The sequence below is a fragment of the Festucalex cinctus genome, chromosome 2, assembly GCF_051991245.1.
Source record: "Festucalex cinctus isolate MCC-2025b chromosome 2, RoL_Fcin_1.0, whole genome shotgun sequence".
Lineage (NCBI taxonomy): Eukaryota > Metazoa > Chordata > Actinopteri > Syngnathiformes > Syngnathidae > Festucalex > Festucalex cinctus.
Genome location: NC_135412.1, coordinates 7769324 through 7791142, shown reverse-complemented (window position 1 = coordinate 7791142; position 21819 = coordinate 7769324). Strand labels below are relative to the sequence as shown.

The window sequence follows — 21819 nt, the reverse complement described above, 5'->3', positions numbered from 1 at the left end:
ATCATTACTTTTACTTTCAACCAATATATCGGGTCCCCCAAAACCCATCGTCGCGGCATCGCTGGACTCACTTTTACTATTACTGTTTTAGCTTTATATTCCATTCTATCCAATGTAGTCTCTTTTACTATATGACTACCTTCCATAGCACTAATATTCACTGCTTTCTCTTGCGGGACATCCGGCAATGTTTCCATTGAAATGTCCCCTCGAGCCAAAGCAATATTGATTAGCGTGGGCCAGGGGGATCTTGGTTCCCCCCCACTTAACACAGGTTCAACGTGAACTAAAGTTGGCACCGCTTCCGAGCCAACAATTAATGGAGCCAAGCCATACTTACCTCCATGCGGTGGCCAGTTGTTGTAGAGCAGTGCCTGGAACCCCGGGTCGCGAGTCCTCTCGTTCACTTCCATCGGCCAATAGGTCAGCAAATCGGAACTTAGCGACTTTATCGAAGTTTCTGCTCCAGTTAACTGCCATCCCTCGGCCTCTCCTGCTCTCACTAGTGAACCTTTCCCCATTCTCATCCTACAATGTAGGCAATACAGTATGCTCTCCCCGTCCCACAAACATTCACAATGCTGTGCCTCTGTATTCTCTTGCGGGGCTAAGTCCCACTGAGCATACGCTTTTATCCTAGGTAGGCTTTTTACTCTACAGTATCCACACACCTGTATTTCAAGCACCTTAGCCGGGCCTATTTTACTCAGGTCTGGCTTAACGCCATCTACCCAATACTTATTGGCTATATTCCACTGTCTCCTCGACTCCTCGTCTCCACTGCAAATTACACAGGTCGAGACAGCCGGTTGCCAACTAAAATCTTCCACTCTATTACTAATATATCCTCTCACTGCATTCGTCCAAAGATTAAATGCCTTACCGACCATTATCACCTTCTCCGTCCTCCGCACGATGACAGCTCCCTTCATCATGACGAGCCTGACAAAGTCCGGCGGGACTGGTTCCATTTTTAATTATTTGTCTTACTCCTTAACTTCAGGCTGAATTAACTGGTATCGGTTTTAGCTGCTCTACCCCTTGGACTCCCTTCTTCTTCAGTCGCACTGTATTTCTGTCTAAAATTTCTTCAACGATGTCAAATTGGTCATATTTCGCTTTCACTGCCTGACTATCAAAAGGACTATGAGATTTTATCCACACTCTCTGTCCTACCTGAAATGGGCACTTTCCCTTTTGAGGGTGTTGTGTGCCTTGCATCCGTCCTACCTCAAGTGCGACAAAGGGGCGCTGGTTCAATTCCTGCGAAGGGGAAGGTCTATCTGCTCTGCTCCTCCCATTCAAATCCTTGACCAACTCCACCAATTTCTCACTCCATTCTTTTCCATTAGCATTTTTCCCAAGCCAACTTTTAACTAGACCAATGGTCCTTTCAGCCACGCCGTTAGCTTGAGGGGTGTAAGGCGGCGAATAAGTTCTTATTATTCCCCACTTTTGACACCACCTGTCTATTGTAGCGTTTTTGAAATGAGTTCCATTGTCAGTTCTTAATTCTCTCGGTATGCCTAACCACATACAACCCTCTTCTAGTGTTTTCAGCACGCTATTAGCATTCGCATTACGTACAGCTTTTAAACCAAAATGTCCTGACATCGAATCAACAAGCACAATAAGATATTTCTCACCTTTAGTGCCGCTTACTCCCATGGGGCCTGCTACGTCCATGCAAACTGATGCCCACGGAACAGTGCTCTTAATCGTCAATCCGTCCACTCGCTGTCCTCGGCGTCCTGCATTATACTTATTACACAACTCGCAATTTCGTATAACTGAACGAATTTTCTTTTCCGGGATCCAAAGTTCCAGTTTCTCCAACTCTCTTTTTGTGGGCAAGGCACCTCCGTGGCCTAGCGCTTCATGTACGGCCTTAGTCACCTCACACACAAACTCATTCGGGACCACTTTTCCTCCTTTGGGAGTATTGTCCCATTTTTCTGCTCCTACAATTACCACTCTTCTCTCTTGGACGTATTTATCTATTTCGTCATTACCTCTCCAGTGAGCCCCCTCCTTGACGTGGGCTCTCTGGTGAACAACATCGATAGTCATATTTAACCTTAACTCGGCTATTTTCTTCCACAACTCAGCATGAGCAATTTCTCTACTCCTCGCTCCTTCAAACCCATTTTCTTCCCAAATGGATAAGTCCTCTTTGAGCGCCTGAGCACAATAGTGACTATCGGTTATAAGTCTTACTCGACTCACGTGTAATCTTATGGCTTCTAACAATCCTTCTAACACCGCTGTAGCCTCTCCTGCTTGGGCACTACCAGGAGTCTGACCTTTTCGGCGGCATATCTCTTTACCATTGTGTTTCAGGATGAAGCCCCAGTGAGCATTCTGGTCCTCACCCTTTTTAGAACCATCTGTGTATAAAACCCATTCATATGGCTTCTCCTCACCATTTACAGTTTTCGCCTGTTTTTTAGATATGGATTTTGCTGGTCCTATCTCTAAATCGGGGTCTAGCAGGATATCTTCCCACCTTCCCCATCTCACATTAGTCGCTTTAGTACTTTCTAATGTGTCTTTACGCAGGTAGCGATGTACTTGACTCTGCGTAACAACTTTTATGCCTTGTCCCTGGGCTAAGTCTTTTAATGTTCCCCAATATTTAGCAAGAACCGCTAATTCTCTCTCCTCTTGGGGAAACTTTTTCTCAACATTATTTATAGTGTAAGTCCACAATGTTACCAAGCCAGCACCTTCATTACTAACGCTTACCATTGCATTATCCTCATCACATTGAATTTCGGCTACTAACCTAACTTCCAAACTTCTCGGTTCGAGGCGTATAGCATTTTTTACTGCGTTTTTGAGCCCTTCTAAATTTTCTTGGTCTTTAGCCGACCAGGGCCAATCTTTTGTTTTCTTTTCATTAGGATTTTTGCGCAATCGGGCATAAAGGGGTCTCGCAAATTTCTGATAAAACGGAACATGATCTCGAACATAATTACACAATCCTAATACTTTCTGCAGTTCGTTCTCGGACGTTGGCGGCAAAATTTGTTCTATTTTCTCTCGGTACGCTTGCGACAGCCCCAAGTCTTCAGACACTTGGAATCCCAAGTAATCCACCTGAAACCTGGCAAGCTGACATTTTTTAAGATTTAGCTTCAATCCTGCCGCCGTCACTCGCTCGATTACGGCCTGCAAAGTTTCCAAATGTTCCTCCTCCGTGTCACTAGCGATGAACACATCATCAATGTATACCGTGACAGGGAGGCCTTCCAAAACATGCAAGACAGCTGATTGAAATACGTTCGGGGAATTTTTATATCCCTGCGGCAAGCGCTGCCAAACGTATGCTTTTCCTTTATGCGTAAACGCTGTTTTCCCTTGTGATGCTTTGGCAATTCTCAGGGAAAAGAATCCATTTGCAAGGTCAATACATGATTTATACTTTTTTACTCTTAATGTTTTTAATGACGCCTGGGGGTTTATGAGGCTCGCTCGATTAGCCACCGTACGGCGGTTCAAAGCTTTGAAGTTAATGACTGGCCTCCAACCCCCTCCTACCGCTTCAGGTTTTTTAACAGCTTGAATTGGGCTATTGGTAATCGGGTTTAGTTCTTCACGAATAATGCCAAGTGCTAATAATTCTTTTACAATTACCTCCATTTCGGCAACTGCTCCGGGGTTGAGGGGATATTGCCTTACGGGCGGATGTACCCCCCCACTTATAGTATGCATATATTTTGCTCCTAAATCACCGCAATCATTTTTAAAATGTGCGATAGCGGCTTTGTCTAAAATTTCACCTAATTTCTTTTTCCCTTCCAGTGTTAACACACTGTCTTGGATTTGTTGGGCTTTTACGGCTGGTACATCTACTGACTTATACCATTCTTGATCAAGTATTACTTTTGTAGGGCCTACTTTCACTAATTTCGGTTTTAGTTTTTCCCATCTCTTTTTCGCAACCTGCTTTTTATTTTTAGACTTTTTCATTTCTTCTGCATCTTTTAACGTCAACAAATTGTGAGGTCCTACTACCCACACAATTCCCTTCCAAATTCCTACCGGCATTTTGGCAATCGAGCCATCAGCTACCATTACTTGTAGGTGTCCGATTTGTTTTAAGGCTCTACGGGTCATGGACACCTCAGCCCCTGTGTCTACTAAATAGGGTACTCCCTCCACCTTAGCATAAAGGTTATCCCCTATTCTGTAAACTCCTTCTAGGGTGACCCGTGCCTCTGTCTCCATTATTTCCCAGGCCCCCCGGAGGCTGCAGCCTTGCGCGCCTCGAGGAAGGCCTTCCTTTCTTCTGGGTTTAGTTTGTCAAATTCTTCTTTGGGCATGTATGCCGGACCTGGTCTTCGCACCGCTGGCTGTTGTCTTGGTTGGGGCCTCGTCTGCTGTCCTGGCTGAGTGGCCGGTCTCTGATTTCCACTCATTCTCTGTTGCTGAGGTCTCACATAGGGGACAGTCTGAACTGGTCGCTGAGTTCCCTGCTGGACTTGCTGTTCGTTCCCTCGGGTGCGACTAGCGATTGGTCCGGTTCTCCTCTTCTCAGCGTTATGCTTATTCAGGCGATCCCACTTCTTAACGGAGGCTTCAATTTTCAGCGTCGTGCTATTTGGAGCCATTTTCACAAAGACAGCTTCGTTCCCTTTGTCCTTAACAATCAACCGCAGCACTTTGATATACCTATTTGGCGATATAACTTCTTTAATTTTGTGCCACACGTTTAGCAGTGAAACGTCCCTTTTGAGTTGCTCTATAGCCCTATTAATATGGGCATCTTCATCTTCATCTTCGCCATCCACCCACCTTTCGTAGACCTGTTGTGGTGTTTCGTTTGGTCCGACGGGGCTAGCGATGATGTATTGAAGCCATAGCTTCTTCGCGCCATCTCCTCCTGGCGCGTCCCTAATCATGGGCCATGTCTCAACTAAATACTCTTTAGCTGTTTCTAGCCTACTTTTTTGGCGAACCAACTCCTTTAAGGTCTTAAATCGCTGCACATCACCCTCTATGTCGTGTGGCTGATTTATTGGGTTTGGTACTATTGTAGTTGATCCCAACTGTGTCATATATTGGGTCTGTTGGTTAAAGGAGGCTCTCGGGACAGCTGGTACTGTTAAAGTAACCGCTGCTCCATCATTATCCGAATCTGAATTTAAATCATCGTCGGCTCTCAGCTCACATTTTGCTTTATCATTTATTGCTTTTTTGAGCCGTCTCAACATAAAATCATGTGCCACCGCCACGTAACCTTCCCTGAAATTCTTAGTCAGGTCTTGGTGAGCAAGTAATGTGGTATATGGCGGAGCCTGTAAAATGTTAACAGCCTCGCGATAAGTTATTCGCATAGTTAGAGGCATTTTGCTATCTAGCTTATTGAGCCAGGCCGGTGGATAAGGGCGATTTACTTGCCCTGCCTCGGGTATGTACGCTTTTCGCCCATCCTTTGTCTCGATCCATTCCAGGCTAACATCCCTAGCTATCCTTTCTGAGGACCGGTACACATCAAACGTAGGTTGAGGATTTTTCTTTCTTCTATTCACTGGTCTTGTAACTATTTTTGGGTTCTGGCCGGGGTTGGCCGGGTCATCTTCTGACGAGGTTGAGTCTCGGTCTTCATCAGCGGGATTTGCGCCAATCACGGTCGGGACAGGAGCTTGATCTCCACCGTCCTCCCCTTCGCTCCCATCTTCTGGCAGGGGCACCGGCATCACGGGGGGTCGTCCCGGAAAGGGGTCCCGCGCTGTTCCAGGGGTAGACGTGACGGGGCTAAAGGTTACTGTTCCCCTTGGGGCTTTGCTTTTCCCCTTCGGGGCCTGTCTGCTCGGTCCCGCTCGCTCTTCATCCTCTACCACCCGGGCAGCTCCTGACATCCCTCCACTTACCGGGGAAGGCACGGGAGTTGTTTTAACTGGGGATGGTGACTGGGGCGAGTCCCTGAGTTCTCCGGTTATCGATTGCTGGAGCTGGCGCCGTTCACGATCTATCTGCCTAGTACGGGTTAAAATTTCATCTGTCACTGATTTAACTCGCTCCTCTCTCTGCTTTTTTGATATCGCTACCACAAATTCTACTCCCGATGGTGTTGTCACGGGAGTCTTAGCTCTTAAGGTGAAGGCTGCCACAGCTATGGACTCGGCCTGTTGCCACTGCATTTTCCCAGTTTTAATCCAATTTACATCTATTACTACTCTCTCCGCTCCTTCACCTAGCGCTTTGTCAACCCCTCTCTCCAATGCTTTGGCCATTTCGTCCGCATATTGTGACTGCTCGCTTTTAGGGTTCCACTCTGTCCCTGGCACGTGAATTATCATGCCATAGGGAGTGTTCCCGCCACTAGTTTTTGCCGCTATTATTGGCCGCTGATAATTTTTCTGTAATTCCTGTTTAACTTCTAATTCATATTCTTGTCCTGCTTCCTGCCTTAAAATGTTCCTAAGCGCTTTACTATGTGGTTTTAATGATCTATCTGTAATTATCACTATAGCATCCCCTTGTATTTGCCAGGGGCTCCCCACATAGTGACACAATACCACTCCATTCCCGATTGAAACCTTTTTAGTTTCCTCCGGCAGCCCGCCAAGGGCCGCCGTTCTTATCAGGGGAGTCATTCTCACAGTTATCCCTGAGCTTTCATTCTCCGATGCTCCTGCGTCCTCCTCTACTGGGACACATGAGCCCGTATCATAAAAGCCCTCTTCACTAGCGGCTTCAGCAAACCGCTTTGCCATTTGGAGCTCTTTCAACTCCGGTTGTTCCCAAAGGTTGAGGCTTAAAGCTTCAGTCTCCTTGGGATTTGCCAATTCCACCTTTAAGTGCATTTTCTCGGCAAGGGATTTTATCGTCGGGTCCCACTGGACTCCGGTACTAACCACTTCCATCACATTATACACATCCAACAACATAGACCACCAGTGGACCCAAAGGCCCACCGTCCCAGAGGTGCATCCCTCCTGGGGGTGGTTCACTACTACTGTTGCTATGCCCATTATTTCGGGAAATTCACTCACAAACATTCCCGTTTCCTTCACCGCCCTTTCCACCTCGACTGCGAGGTCTGTCGGACGGATCGAAGGGTTGTTTATCTCCAGGTGCCTTCTGGCTCCTGGTGGCCATCGATCTACACCTTCACCCAGCAGCATAACTACTACTGGTATATCTACTTGTTCTAGAGGACGGAATTCAGGCTTTAATCCTGCTCCCCTCTCTGTAGGGCTGGGGGACTTTTCCCTCCCATTTTTCCCTATTAATTTTTCCATTACTTCACTAGCGTGTTTTATAGCCCGCTTTGCTTCTTATTGTAGGAGTTGAGCTATCTATTTCCGAAGCCTACCCGTGCGCTTTGGGTTACAGGGACGTACTATAGCTCCCGGTTACTCAGCTCCGTACCCGTGTACGTTGCCTCTACTTCTATCGGGACTACCGCGTTCGGGTTTCCTACCTTTACTCGTCGGCGGATGTCCTCTCTCAAACGGTGGGGTGTATTGTCCTTCCAAGACGGTTGTAATCCACTCCGCTTCCTTTTTCCGGGCTGTGACTGTCTTCTTGTGCCAATGGACACTCCTGCCAAAACCGAAAAAGGCTGCTTCCACTAGAACATTAGTCTAGTGGAAACACCTACCTTTCTCCTTGGTTCTCGACGACTTTCTTCTTGTGCCAATGGACACTCCTGTCAAAACCGAAAAAGGCTGCTTCCACTAGAACATTAGCCTAGTGGAAACTCCTACCTTTCTCCTTGGTTCTCGACGACTTTCTTCTTGTGCCAATGGACACTTCTGTCAAAACCGAAAAAGGCTGCTTCCACTAGAACATTAGTCTAGTGGAAACACCTACCTTTCTCCTTGGTTCTCGACGACTTTCTTCTTGTGCCAATGGACACTCCTGTCGGGAACCGAAAACTTAAAATTTCCGCAAAAATACAAGGAGGAAAGGCAGGGGATGGGGGATCAGGGTTATGCCTGTAGCGGCGGCAGCCTCGGTCAATGGGTCCGCTATTAAAGAAAAGGGACCATAAATATTTTCGGGCACCCCGCAATAACCAAGCAAAGAATATGGTAGATTTGCTATAAATGGATATCTACAATAACAAGCCACTAAAATGGGCAACCGCACCCAATATGGAAGGCCTAAGTACCGTAGACCATAGTTTATCATCAAACTACTAAAGGAGACTGCTTCTCTCCGAGCAGCTCTCCACCCTTCACTCTAACTGCTCAAGCCCTCCTCCTCTTTGTGGGCAGGCTTGAACCACCCCTTGACTCAGCCCCTCCCTCAGGAATGCGCGGTGCAGCGCGCTCTACCAGGTACACTATCAGTACCTTCACAGCCGACCAAAGCAGCAGGTCGCTGTAAAAGCTCATTCACTTTGAATGGCTCTCTCACACTCAGCCTCTGTTTGAGTGTAAGTCTCCTGGGGGGGCCAGTCACCGTTCCTTTAACACAAAATAGTACAATCAACTTCAATTCAAAAATCACACTAGTTTTTCACAATTAAAGCAGTTCTTTTCCATGAAACATTTTCATCAAAGAGACTAATTTTGTGTTAGCTCAGGGTCGTCTGACATGACAATTTATCAGTGAGTTCGCCGTCAACTCCAAGCACGGTGCCCCCGGCTCAGAGTCGCGCTCACTCGGGTTCCTGTTTGGGCTTCGATCGACCCCGATTTTGACAAAAATGAGTCAATCGTCGCCCCACGTTGGGCGCCACATGTCAACTTCCGCTTACCCGCAGGACTTAAATCGGGAAATATGTCCTGATCGACTCTCCAATCAATGGGTCAGTAATTCCCCTTTTCCCTCACCGGCTCTAAGGCGTCAATGTGAGGGGACGAGAATTAGTTAAGCCGATATATCGAAGTGGACTCACCTAGGTTTGCTCACTGTCTTCTTATCATGAGGTCAATCTGTTTTCATCCACCTATTACTCCTGAATGAGCAACCACACGAACCCAGGAATAATAGACTGAACACCTCACTTACTTGGCAGCTCCACCTCTCTTAGTTGTTTGCATTTGTTATTGACCTAGTCATTTAATAATCCTTGTTAGGATCATACGGACTTGTTTCATATAAAGCAGGAGTATTTGACTTTATTAATACAAATGGAGAACATTCATCAGTGTCATTAAAATACAATTACCTCTTTTCCAAACGTCCGTTGCTGTTGTCCGTCTCGAAGGAAAATAATGAGGTCTTATAAAATGACCTGGACTTAGTAAATTGTCCCAAAAATAATAAAACAAAACCGAAAGAAACAAATGAAATAATTAAAGCAAAAATTGTCTTTCAATATTTTATTACAATGATATCAGGAATAAAAACAATTTTTAAATTCTTTAATGCGCGTTCGCCAAACACAAGGCGCAATTATAAATTTCAAAAATCACGAATACAATAAAAATTAAAATTAATAAAATATATATTGAAATAGAAAAAGGGAAATCAAACATAATCATATAAACCTTTAAATAGAGTCTTCTAAGATTGATCACTTCTTTAAAGAGCTCAAGACCTAAATTTAAAATAAGACGTTTTTGGCTAAAAACAATTTGAAGATATGGAAGTGTGTTAAAATGGCTCCGTCCCTACACGCGATTAACCGTTCATAACTTCCTCTTAAACATCTTATTCAATAAAGCATTGTACATTACCCAATTTGGAGAGAAAAGTCCCGTTCGCAGCTAACAGCCAAAGGTCCTCCATAAAAAACCTAAGTCCTATCACTCTGCTGTACGCTTTCTCTAACAACACACTCCTCACGGGTTGATCGCTTCACGACAAAGAGCTGAAAGCTCGGAGCCCCGATCGTTGCCAGGGGCAATCTTTTATAACCTTGGTTGCGTCACAGCATCTCCTTGGTAACGGTGGTCTTCCGCCAGTCGTTCCAGTCACTTGTAGTCCCTTTGCATATCAATGCGCTGAGACGAGTTAGGGCATGTTGGGACGTGTTAGGGCATATCCACAGTCACATACAGTTGAGTGAGAGACAAGCACATAACATTGGAGCTCATTCTTTACACAAGCGCACACAGGAAACTGGTTACTAAGCTACGCACACCACAAAGCTTAGTCAGTTCCTGTTTAAACAAAAATACATTTCAGCCTACGTGGGGCTATATGCACTCATTTACACATGGGGCAATATACTCATCCTACGTGGGGCACTACGCCATCTTACGTTGCCATATGCCATCTTACTGGGGGCAACCTGCTATACGTGGGGCAAGACGCCATCTTACGTGGCCATACGCCATCTTACGCTGCCAAAGTCTCGGCTGCAATTCAATATGGAGCCAAAAAAGTCCCTATTACAATTCTAACGGTCCTGGCTCTTATTCGATATTTACAATCATCAAATCAATGACAATATGTGATAATATTCTTAACCAAACTATGCAAGCATGAATAATATGTATATACATAGCATGTTAAATCCCAAACCTCTCAGGGAATCTCAACAGGTTGATTCTTTTTCATTTGTTACACATCTTGTATGGCAATGCTGAGAGAAAACATCTTTTCATACAGGCAATCATGACACTCAATGCAGTTACAGCAATCTTATCAGCGATAATAAACAGTATCGCATGTAATTAAAAGAAAAGAAAAGACAGCACAGTTTCACAGTGGCTTCAATGTGCTGTAAGCATTGATCCATATTTCAGGTTAACAATTGTCGAGTAAAAATTGTATATTGTGTGTGCTATTACTCAATTCAGGATACCTTTGTTTATTTATTTAACCGTGGGGCTTTATCACTACAACGTAGGGCCACCTACTCTCTTTAACTTGTGGCTTGATAAGGTTCAAAATGTGGGGCTAGGATGAGGATCTTATCTAAACGTGGGGCTTACTTAAAGCTAACGTGGGGCTTAAGGCCAACCTGGGCCTCGCTAGGGATGACCTATACTTGCTAAGCAGGCGGCTCCGGTTGCTTAGGTTTGGCGGCATCTGGTGGTTACCTTGGGGTACTACACCCAAAGGCCAAAACATGATCATATCTGCCCTATAGACACCAATTCCTTGATCTTATGGACACCAATTGATCTCTAATTTTAGAATTGAGTTCGGTCCATAATTTGTCATCTAAAAGTACATGATATGGTGCTCCATCTGACCTACTCGACTCCACTCAATTCGACAGATGCACAATGTTTTTTTAATACTATTATATCTTAGTATTGTTAGTCGTGTAGTATGTTGCAGGAGAGAAGCTTATTGGTAGCGTTTGAATCCTCCTCATGGTTGCAATATGTAAGAAAAAACACAATGTTAACACATTTGCCACTGTTATATATTAAAATTGCTTTTGCATTGCAAAATTTGACAGAGGAGTGAACTTTAACTGTGTTTATCTAATGGGTTATTTTTCACAGTACCGTTAGGTGCTAAAAGTGGAGAATATTCTGAAATGTGAGTTTATTAACACCTTCCAAACACCTTTGAACAACACTTAAATGCAGTCTACTGGATGCTGCCGGATCAAATCAAAGTCTGCCAAGAAAAGCATTTTCACATGTATGTTTATTGTTTAGATTTGCAAACAGTTGGTGACATATTGGCCTACTGTCTGGTGCCAATGGGCACTTCCTTCCATTCTCTGCATCGCTTATCCTCAGGCATTGGGCACTTTCACAGCAAAATTACCAATTCTTCTGTCATTTTCGCAGCCATATTCTGGGCGGAGTAACCCTAAAATGTGGGCGTTCCTTGTCAAATTTGGTCCTGCACGCACGCTGTACACATTCTCCCATGAACTTTTCTTCTCCAGAGGCGTAAGTCCAGCACCTTCTAAAGGTTACATATCATATTGTGTGCTTTGGTTCATTCAGTGAATTGGCGACGGTTCAGCAACTGCTGACTCAAGCTTCCGATGCTCACCAACTGCCATAGTGTGTCCCTACTACATTATGCCGACCAATAAATATCCATGTAATATATGCCTATCTTTACAGACAAAAAAAGTTAAGCTACTTCCAGAAAATGATTAATTACTAAGCTGATCAAATGTGGTGTTGTGTTGACTATTGTAGCGTTTTTGTCGTGGTATTAATTGGCAAAAAATATATACGTATTTTTGCACCTCTTGTAACAATCCATAGTATGGCACTGTAGTGTCATTTAGCCTGAATGGAACCCTACGGAATGTAGCATATTTTCTTCATAACATCATACTTTTCAATTTCATCCATTCTTGGAGTTCCTTTCATGCTAAATGTCACCGTCCACTTCACTTTCACCTTCGGTCACGACCGACAAGTGGGTGAGTTTGAGGTAACTGCTAATTGAAAACAAGACAACATTTCTAAATGCCAGTATCATCACCTCTTACCTTTGGAGTCGAAACAAATACATCGCTTTTAAAGCTCAAGTGAGATCTCATCTCTTTCCGCCGCTCAAATGTCAAATCGATGTTTACGCTATCTAGTTCTTGCACTGCGTCGGTCACTATCAAATTTTAACCTTTTTGTGTAACTTGTCTTGGTTTTTGGTTTTCAACCTTCCTACATGTGCTTGATGGCGAGCTCATCTAAGCAAATGTAGAATCCATTTTAGAGCGAATTACAAGCTCTTGTCACCACTCTGTGGGACAATCAGCTAACTGCGCATGACCTCAGCCGAAACCAGTTTGAAAACTGTTGGCCAGCGGCATTCAGGAGTACCCACTGTGAACAGCTAAGGCAGGGGTGTCAAACATAAGGCCCAACAACAATATACAGGTTTATGCAAAAAAAATTTAGGACAATATTTGTACAGATGCGCCCCACAATTTACGGCTGGCCCACAAATAGCGAAAATCTGCATGTAATTGACGGCAATGTTTTACAAATTATTTTACAATTTTACCGATCCGGCCCAATTGCGAATATATTTTCCTCCATGTGGCCCCTGAGCTAATATGAGTTTGACACCCCTGAGCTAAGGTGTTAATCTGCTCAGTAGAACGTAATTCAGTCATAAATGGTCAAAGAAAAAAGCTATTGTTCGATCAGCGATCATGGCGTCTGTCAATAAAGCTTATGTTTACTGTCTTTTCAATTGTATCCTCAGATTATTCCAGCAGTTGTACGTCATACTAGCTATACTTTAATTGCGCTGCAGACCATGGATAGTACGGAACTGGTAGACCTGATTAGCGAACCAACGGCTAAAAGACTCCAATTGCCAGGGGGAGATTGCTTGGGACTTAAGAGTTATAGCCTTGATTGATTCTTTAGTCTATGATTGCTTCATTGATCCCAGCATTATTGAGTCTTTGTCTTGTCCTACTTACACCCTCTGAAAACATCGCGTTTTAGATTTTGACGGACGCCTTCTGGCTAAAGTGACTCAGATTGTGGCCTCCCTTAACGTCAAACTTTCCGGGAACCACAGTGAGACTCCGCTTTTTTTTTTCTTCTTTTTTTTTTACGACCTCTAGTGTTTCACCAGTCATTTTGGGACTACCATGGCTAAAGATACATAACCCCGATATTAATTGGGATATTCCCAATATCGAGAGTTGGAACGTATTTTGCCATTCGCACTGCCCGAAATCCGCCGAAGTCGACCTACCCCTAAACGGAACCTACTCCCGAGGTTATTGATTTAACGAAGGTACCCACCGAATAACACGACCTGAGTAAAGTCCGAGCCCAGACATTGAACCCGCACTGACCCTATGATTGTGCTACAAATCTAATTCCTAAGTTAACGCACCCTGCCGAACTCTAAAGTCTAAACTGTACTAAGTGTCTCAAACGGAGCAGGAAGCCCTCATGATTACTGTCTTTTGAATTGCATCCTCAAGTAGTCCAGCAGTTGTACGTCTTCTTCTAGCTATCCAATCATTGCGCTGCTGACCGTGCCCCCTACTTCAAAGGTTTCTTGGCCTAACCTATACAGGTTTTCCTGTGAAAGTCACTAGTTCCTGGTTAAACCTCCGAGGTATAAAAGGTCTTACTGACACAAGTCAAAAGGTTTTGGCATCTGATTGCAGACTAAACACAACACATACTCAACCTGACACGGCTTGTCTCTCTGAGAGCATCCCAGAGGAACACAAGCATTGGCCTCATGACGCATACTTTTTGCACACCAGATTCGGCCTCAAAACAAGACAGCATACAGTGAAATGTTGTTTCGAGGCAGCGTGATGGTCTGAGACAACATAGGCATCGGATCACAATTCCCTTCACTGCCTTCCTCTGATCTTTAGATGTAAATCAAGTTAATAAAGCTGCATTGGTAACAACATATAACTTCATTCTTTTAACATTTGGCCTGATTACAACATCACTATCTTACAATATAAAATGTTATGACTCAACGTTCATTATAAATCATGTGGGGAGAAAAAGATTTCTCAGTTGTCATGAAACTTGGATGGGAAATGAGTAAAACATTTCAAGATGATTGCTTCTGCCTCACTTTGTTGTGAGCAGGATGAGTCACTTGAGTGACATTCTTCAAATTTGTATAACTCAAGGATGCACTGATGTGATGTGGGCAGTCAAAAGCTCCGTTCACACGCATTTAATATTTAGAGATGCAATTACGTGATGAGGTTTTATTGCCAAATGCAGACAGAATGCTTTCTTAAGTTGTCCAGGTTAAAGTTGTTTAGCACGAGCCTCTGACCCGAGATGGTTAAGAGTCGCCACAGCGAGTCACGCACATAAATTGCTTGGCAGTTTTTATGATGTTCCATCACCCATTTTATCCAAGCTTGGGAAAATTTACCTTATAGACAGCTACTTTATATGAATAAATATTTTATGTTGGGAAACTGCGAAGATTGATACGATACTCATTCGAAGAGAAATGCAATGCCCCGTGACATGTGCAAGATGTCTCCTACTGAGAAATTGGGAGAGACAGTGCCCATAATTTCAGAGGAAACCATCGTTTATTGTCATTGAATGCAGTCATTTAACTTACAAACTGCAGAACAGGCAGATGACAGATGCTAAAAGAGCGAAAAATAACTTGACTACATAGAAGAATAAAAAAAGAACACGTGTTCATTTGGTGGCAGGAGGCGAACAACCTCATTAGTGAAACAAAGCAAACAACTAAACCTTAAATGTTCAAAAGAACTTACACCTCATTATTTCATTTACCATGATGTTGTTGTAGATCAATAATTGAAACATTTTGACGATGCACTGTTAATGGCAATTGCCATTGATCGGATTTTCTGAAAAGTCATAATTTTGATACTATGAAGATTTCATCTACTAAACCCAGCTAGTGTGTAGCAGTGTAATTTTAGTCATAAGAAAATACCACCCTTACTAATACCCAAGAGGTTTTGTAAGATCACACCTGTGTAGAAGCATCATCCATCATGATTAGCAGTAAGTGACAAAAACAAAAGTATTCTTGATCTTCATGATCAATATTTTGCCCTGACAGATCCCCCAGGTGAGCTACGCCTCCACAGCTCCAGAGCTAAGTGACAACACGCGTTACGACTTCTTCTCTCGGGTGGTGCCGCCTGACACCTATCAGGCTCAGGCCATGGTGGACATCGTCAAAGCCATGAACTGGAACTATGTCTCCACTGTGGCCTCCGAGGGGAACTATGGAGAAAGTGGTGTGGATGCATTCATTCAAAAGTCTCGAGAGGACGGTGAGTCTTTGCTCCTTTCTCAGACAACAAACATTCGGTCCACTGACATCAACACAGAGCAGATGACATCATTGTGTACAATTCCATCCATCCATTTAGAAACTTCAAAATAAAATATTTCAAAGTGGTGTTAATGATATGCAACATGTTTTCTTATACAGTAATCAACAGCAATGCCTTTAGGTTCCTCCTTATTGCAACCTTTCACAACTCAAAGTCACAAGAGCTTATGCTCCAGGAACAACATCCATGTTCCACCTGTTCCATCTCCAGTTACAGTCATTCTTTCCAAAGGATTTTACTGTTTGAAGTCATGTCATACTCAGCGTGCCAGGAAAATCAGATGCAACACGTCTGCTGCATCCTGAAGGCTGACTTGTTGCATGAGCATTCCCAAACTTTGTCCACCGCTTCATGAATACATCCGTGTCACTTGCTGTTATCGATAGCCTATACTGAACGTTAGAGCCAGTCACAACCAAAAAGACTTACAATGACAAGTTCTATGTTTACTGATGGAAAACTAACAATATTATTTAAGCTCAAAGACTGCAAGCACCCGGGCGAATGCTGTTAACACCATAACAGTCAATGTCTCATTGGAGGCTGTGAACATTATTTCATGTTTCTGGGAACTGAACTTTTGTCTCCTCTTACATAAGATGGTCTATCATACATCTTAGTACAAGCTTAACAGGAGTTATTTTTAAATTGTAAGCCTTCTGTACATATTAGAGGCAGATTACATGACATTACATTCAAAGGAAGTCAACCAAAACAACAATAATATGCTTAACAATAATATGTTCTGTGCAGTCGCATTATTTGAAATTTGGTATTCTTGTTAATATTGTGCTTTTGAAATATAAGATGAGCATCAAAATTCACCCATTTTTATCCATCTCAAAGGGGGGACATTTTGATACTTGCTGTCAACTGAAAATGAAATCACGGTTGCTCAGGGGCCAGGCTTTGGTAACGACCATTCATGGCTCACCTGTTTTCTGAAACTGAGCCATGATTGGTCGTTACCTGAGCCTTGAGCAATTGTAATGTCTTTCGCAGTTGACAGCAAGTGGCAAAATGGCCGCCCGCTGAGATGGAAAAAAACAGGTGACGTTTGCTGATTAACTCAAATTCCACGAACACAAACATAATCAGAATGATGTGTTTAGACTAGTGGGGGCACATACACAGCATATTATTATAAACATAATAAATAAATAAATGGGTTGAATTCCCCTTTCAAATGATGAATTACATTCAAGATACTATCACTGACATCTTGGACACTTCCACCTTGGATTTGAAAGCTTGTTGGATGGTTCATTCACTCCTAGTTGACTATGTTTACATGCAGGCAATATTTGAGTTATGGTCAGAATGTGGGTTTCTGGAACAATCGAGGTAACACGTTTATATGATTATGCGTGGCGGGCATACTCCAATTTACATATTCGTTTGTGCTCGATTGGAATATCCCGTCGGAACGCGACGCGCGGACAATGTACATAACGTCATTTACGTTTTTAACTTACTATAATGCTCAATAAAAGACATGATATATATGTCACTCACCACGCTAAATAAAGTAGTCTGTTTCCTTCTCGTTCGAGAAGTGTTGTTCTTTGCTACGACTGTCATGTTTGTTGACACCAGCTTGAATATTTCCGGTGGGTTACACGGCAGGCCCACAAGCACGGATTTTTTTTTTTCACCGTAGAGACACAAAATAACGTGAAAACGCAGCGGAGAAAGCAATGTGTTCAAGGGAAGTTTCCTTTAGCGAGTAGGACGGAGCTGCACATACAAGTCGTGACTACATAGACCAAGATTCCTTGCGAATCAAATAAGCAAAGAAGAAGAAAAGAGCGAGCATGCGCACAGCGAAAAACAATGCCCCGCTCGATCGAGCTATTCCGAATGCGTTTGTATGGGCAAGAATTCTGGTTATGAACGGTACCCAGGAGTCTTCTTTGGGCTTTTAAAAACTCAAATAAGAGCATATTCGGGTTATTGCACGTGTTTACGTGGCCTTAAAAAAAAACAAAAAAAAACGAATTGCCAATATTTTGATTTTAAAATGGTTCGTGCCAGCATGTAAACAGTCATTGTTCTGTCTTTAAAATCCACTCACATGAATCCCTTTCTCGCAACGTTTGTTTTTTTGCAAAGTTTATATGCAGCGACAAGTCATTACGATGTTTTGAAACAAGTTGTTGGAATGTGCTGCTTTTAGTTCTTTTTACAAGCTGACTGGATTTGATTGGTAGTTTAGTTAAAAAAAAAAAAAACAACTCAACAAATATATATATATTTTTTATCATTTGTCCTTGGATTTGACCTGTTACTGTCACACAGACTGCTTGAGCTGAAAACCATGGCAACCACAGAACCGTTGAAAAATCCAGAACACGATCCATCTTAATTTAATGCGATCATTGCTGCTAACATTACCGTTTAGAGCTTGTATGCAAACATTACTGCTCTCTCTGACAATGTTGATTTTGTTACGTTGGCTCTTCTGAATGAATAAATGATATGAATGAATTGATAAATGACACATTCATATGGCATGGGGAGCCCCAAAATGGGGAAAAAATCAATAGGAATGTCATCATGAAGAGAGCACCTCTGCTGAAAATAGTCTGCCTTTAAGACTTGGGGCCCTTTTCAAAAGGCGAGATTTTCATTTCGACACTTCTCATTGCAACATCAGTGAAATCCTCCTAAGGGATGAGGCTCAATTGTCATTAAGGAAGATGAGATGAAACACTTTTCCCATTTGATGCTCCGCTGCTGTCATCCTGCCTTGTTCTCTATGCACAAGTTCATGTTCCTCAGTGGATCCTTCTCTGTCTGAGCTTCTCTTTGAAAGGCCCTCGTACCTCCTGTGTCCTGAGAGAGCGCAGAGACGTGTGCAGTAATAGCAGCTGACATGTCACTTTACACTCACCTCAAGAAAAGTGTCATACTTTCTGAGGATAGGATGTTTCATTGTCCGATGGAATCAGACTTGGTCTAAAAGTCTTTGCTTGGCTCTTTTGTCTATGTATGTGTTTCTTTTTCCTGATGTTATTTTGTCATCTCAGGAAGGAGCAGACAGATCATTCTTAAAATATTTGTATCATGTTAAATGGGAGTTGAGGTTAAGAAGCAGGTCAAAAAGAGTGCACCCCATATCACACCTGAGGGGGAGATTATGCAAATATTCAAAATGAGGGTAGCACCTTTTGTCGTGAGAAAAATGCCAGATGGAAATATGATCTGAAAATAAAAAAGGGGGATTTCGCTATTCATCTTGTTTGGGTTCAACAAGTACAGCTGCTTTTGTAGGATTTTGGAGAAAAAAAAATTCCTTAGACCTTACCCATTACAATGTATTTCACATGATCTCAAGCTTACGAGCATCTTTACTTTATTCATAAAGGGGCGGGGGACATAAAACGTTGAGGGACTTAGTTCAATTCAGGCTCAATATTTATTGTTTACATTTAATTTTAGTCAGTGTTTGTTGATACATGCTGCCTCTGGGAAAGAATGAATATCTCAACTCAACTTTATTTATAAAGCGCTTTAAGAACAGGCGTTGCTGTATACAAAGTGCTGTACTTAAGTCCATCAGTTTTGCAGTAGGCTAAACAAGAACGAAGCAAACATTTTGAAGTGCGAATACAGTTTTTTTTTTTTTAACAAGTAAATACATTTTACATCAGTGAATAAATAAGAAGTGGTGAATAAAGAGATAAATAAATACATAAATAAGTAGACTAAACATCAAACTCATACACACTACAAAACACCAAGAACAAGTCTCATGGTGCGCCAAAAGCCAAAGAATACAGATGTGTTTTACAACTTTAGGTTGAGGTGAGACCACAAACTCATATCTGAACTAGTTTGTCTGGCTAACTATCCCATCTAATCTTTAGTGTTTTTATCCTTCCAATTTCAACTACCGTATTTTCCGCACTATAAGGTGCACCTAAAAGCCTTCAATTTTTTCAAAAGCTGACCATGCGCCTTATAATCCAGTGCGCCTTATATATGGATCAATAACAGGTCTCGCTGTCAAGACGCTATTGGTGACCCTGTACAATTGGTGACGCGCATGCGCAGAAGATCCCACCATCTTGGATCGCTAGCTAATACTAATACTTTACCTCAGAGAAAATAATAAAACAGCTATTTTTTTTCATTTTGGGAGTGAATGGAGTTGTCAGAAAGCTGGTTTGTAATCTATTAATAAAGTTTGACTGACCTATCTGACTGTTTTGTTGACATTCCCTTTTGCGCAGCACCATCTAATGGATGCATAACGTAACCCCAGCCTCTACTGTAGCGCCTTATATATGGAAAAAGTTTTAAAATATGTCATTCATTGATGGTGCGCCTTATAAAGCGGGGTGCCTTATAGTGCGGAACATACGGTACTTGTTCAGTGTTGCAGTGAAGCTGAAGTCTATCCCAGCCAGACACGCATTTGCACTCACTTTTATAATCATAGAGTGAGAATGACCCCACATTGGCTGCACAAATTCCCGCCTTGTGTACCACTACACCATCAGTGACTAAAATATATTGTTTAATCTTTAATTCAAGACCCGCTTTAATTCTTAATTATTTGTATTTGCATGGTGGACTTATTAACACACAATCTAGTGTACACACAAGAGAGAGCAGCATTTAGAGCAACATTTTGTCACATTAACAATTGAACAAAAGAAAATTCAGTCTAGAATAATTTGTATTTTATCATTGAAATGCCTTGCATTGTGTGGCCCGCCTGGCCTCTGCAGAACAGTTCCTGGGGCTTGCCAGGGGCACAATCCAAGGTGAATGCTCTCAAGCAACAACACCAACAACAAAAAACTATGTTGTTATTTAGCCCTTTCACTGGGAAGAAGGGCACACAAGAACCTTATTGCACATTATCAAAAGCAGGGAGAAACAAAAGCAAAGTACTTTAAAAAAGACGCTAGAAAATTATGCTTATGTAGTAAATTAGGTCTAATACGAAATTATCACAAGCAATGTATACACATTTATCATTGTTTTTCAAAAGTAATTTACTGTACAATGTGCGACTGACAAGGTTGCAAATTTCAACAATTTTTCATTACCCTTAAATATAAAATTATGTGCATCATTGACTCCATCATTTAATCAGGTTGCTGACACACATCTGCCATCTTGAATAATTTTACACTACAATTCAAAATAAAGAAATATCGTGAGGAGAACATTCGCTGTAACCATGACAACCACAGTCAATCCTCTATAGATTGCATATGCACAAAGCATTCAGACGTGCAGCTCTCTAACTCCTTTGCCGCCAAGCTGTTTATCATGTCGACAGCGTGATGGAATACAGAACAGTGTCATGTGCTCAGGGTCAAAACGAAACATAAATGCACATCGTCAACATTCATTTCCCTCTTCTGATGCCAGTTATGTATGGAAGCGACTGCCAGTCACTCTGTACTAGAGATGTAACGATATCCAAACATCACGATACGATATTATCATGATATGAAGCTCACGACATGATAATTATCACGATAATAAGGTTAATATTGAGGCGCTGACTTGTTAATGCACGCACACATTGAGTTCCTCCACATCTTGACTCGTGTCGGTTCACAGGCATATTCCGTTCCCCTTCATCTGACAATTACTGTAGATTTTAAACATAGAAGGGCCAAAACATCCCTAATGAAAATTAAATTGCACTAAAATAAACTAGCCACCAGAGGGCGCTAGAACAATTAGTGTAGATTTTAAACATAGAAGGGCCAAAACATCCCTAAGAAAAATTTAATTGCACTATAGCCACAAGAGGGTGCTAGAACTGCACAAATGGAAATCAACCTGACCTTTTTTTTTTTTAACAGATGTGTTGCTATTAAATATCATGAACATGACGATATTGTGGCAGTTTTAATATCACAATATCACGATATCGGTCTTATTGTTACACCCCTACTCTGTACAGCTTCAAATGTGACTTTTGTTGAGCTTTCTTACGTGAGCAGCCACAAGGATGGCCTCCTGCTTTTACTTTAGCACTCTTCTCTTTCGACACATTTTTTTTTTTAATGTTGCTTGAGTTGAAAGGGAAACTCATGTTGTTCTCCATCCATCTATCAATTTTGTTAACCTTGTTAATTATTTTATTTTATTTTTTTATGCATGGAGCAGAAAAGATAGTAAAA

General features: G+C 42.3%; 1 protein-coding gene across 3 annotated transcripts in view; it reads left to right on the top strand.

Annotated features, from left to right (window-relative positions):
- LOC144013558 (metabotropic glutamate receptor 4-like) overlaps positions 1–21819 on the top strand; it is a 196004-nt gene that overhangs the window by 118982 nt on the left and 55203 nt on the right. For all 3 annotated transcript variants that reach the window (XM_077512589.1, XM_077512588.1, XM_077512590.1), the window contains one exon: positions 15388–15604. In XM_077512589.1, the coding sequence (XP_077368715.1) occupies positions 15388–15604 (217 nt within the window). The remainder of the gene's footprint in view (positions 1–15387; positions 15605–21819) is intronic.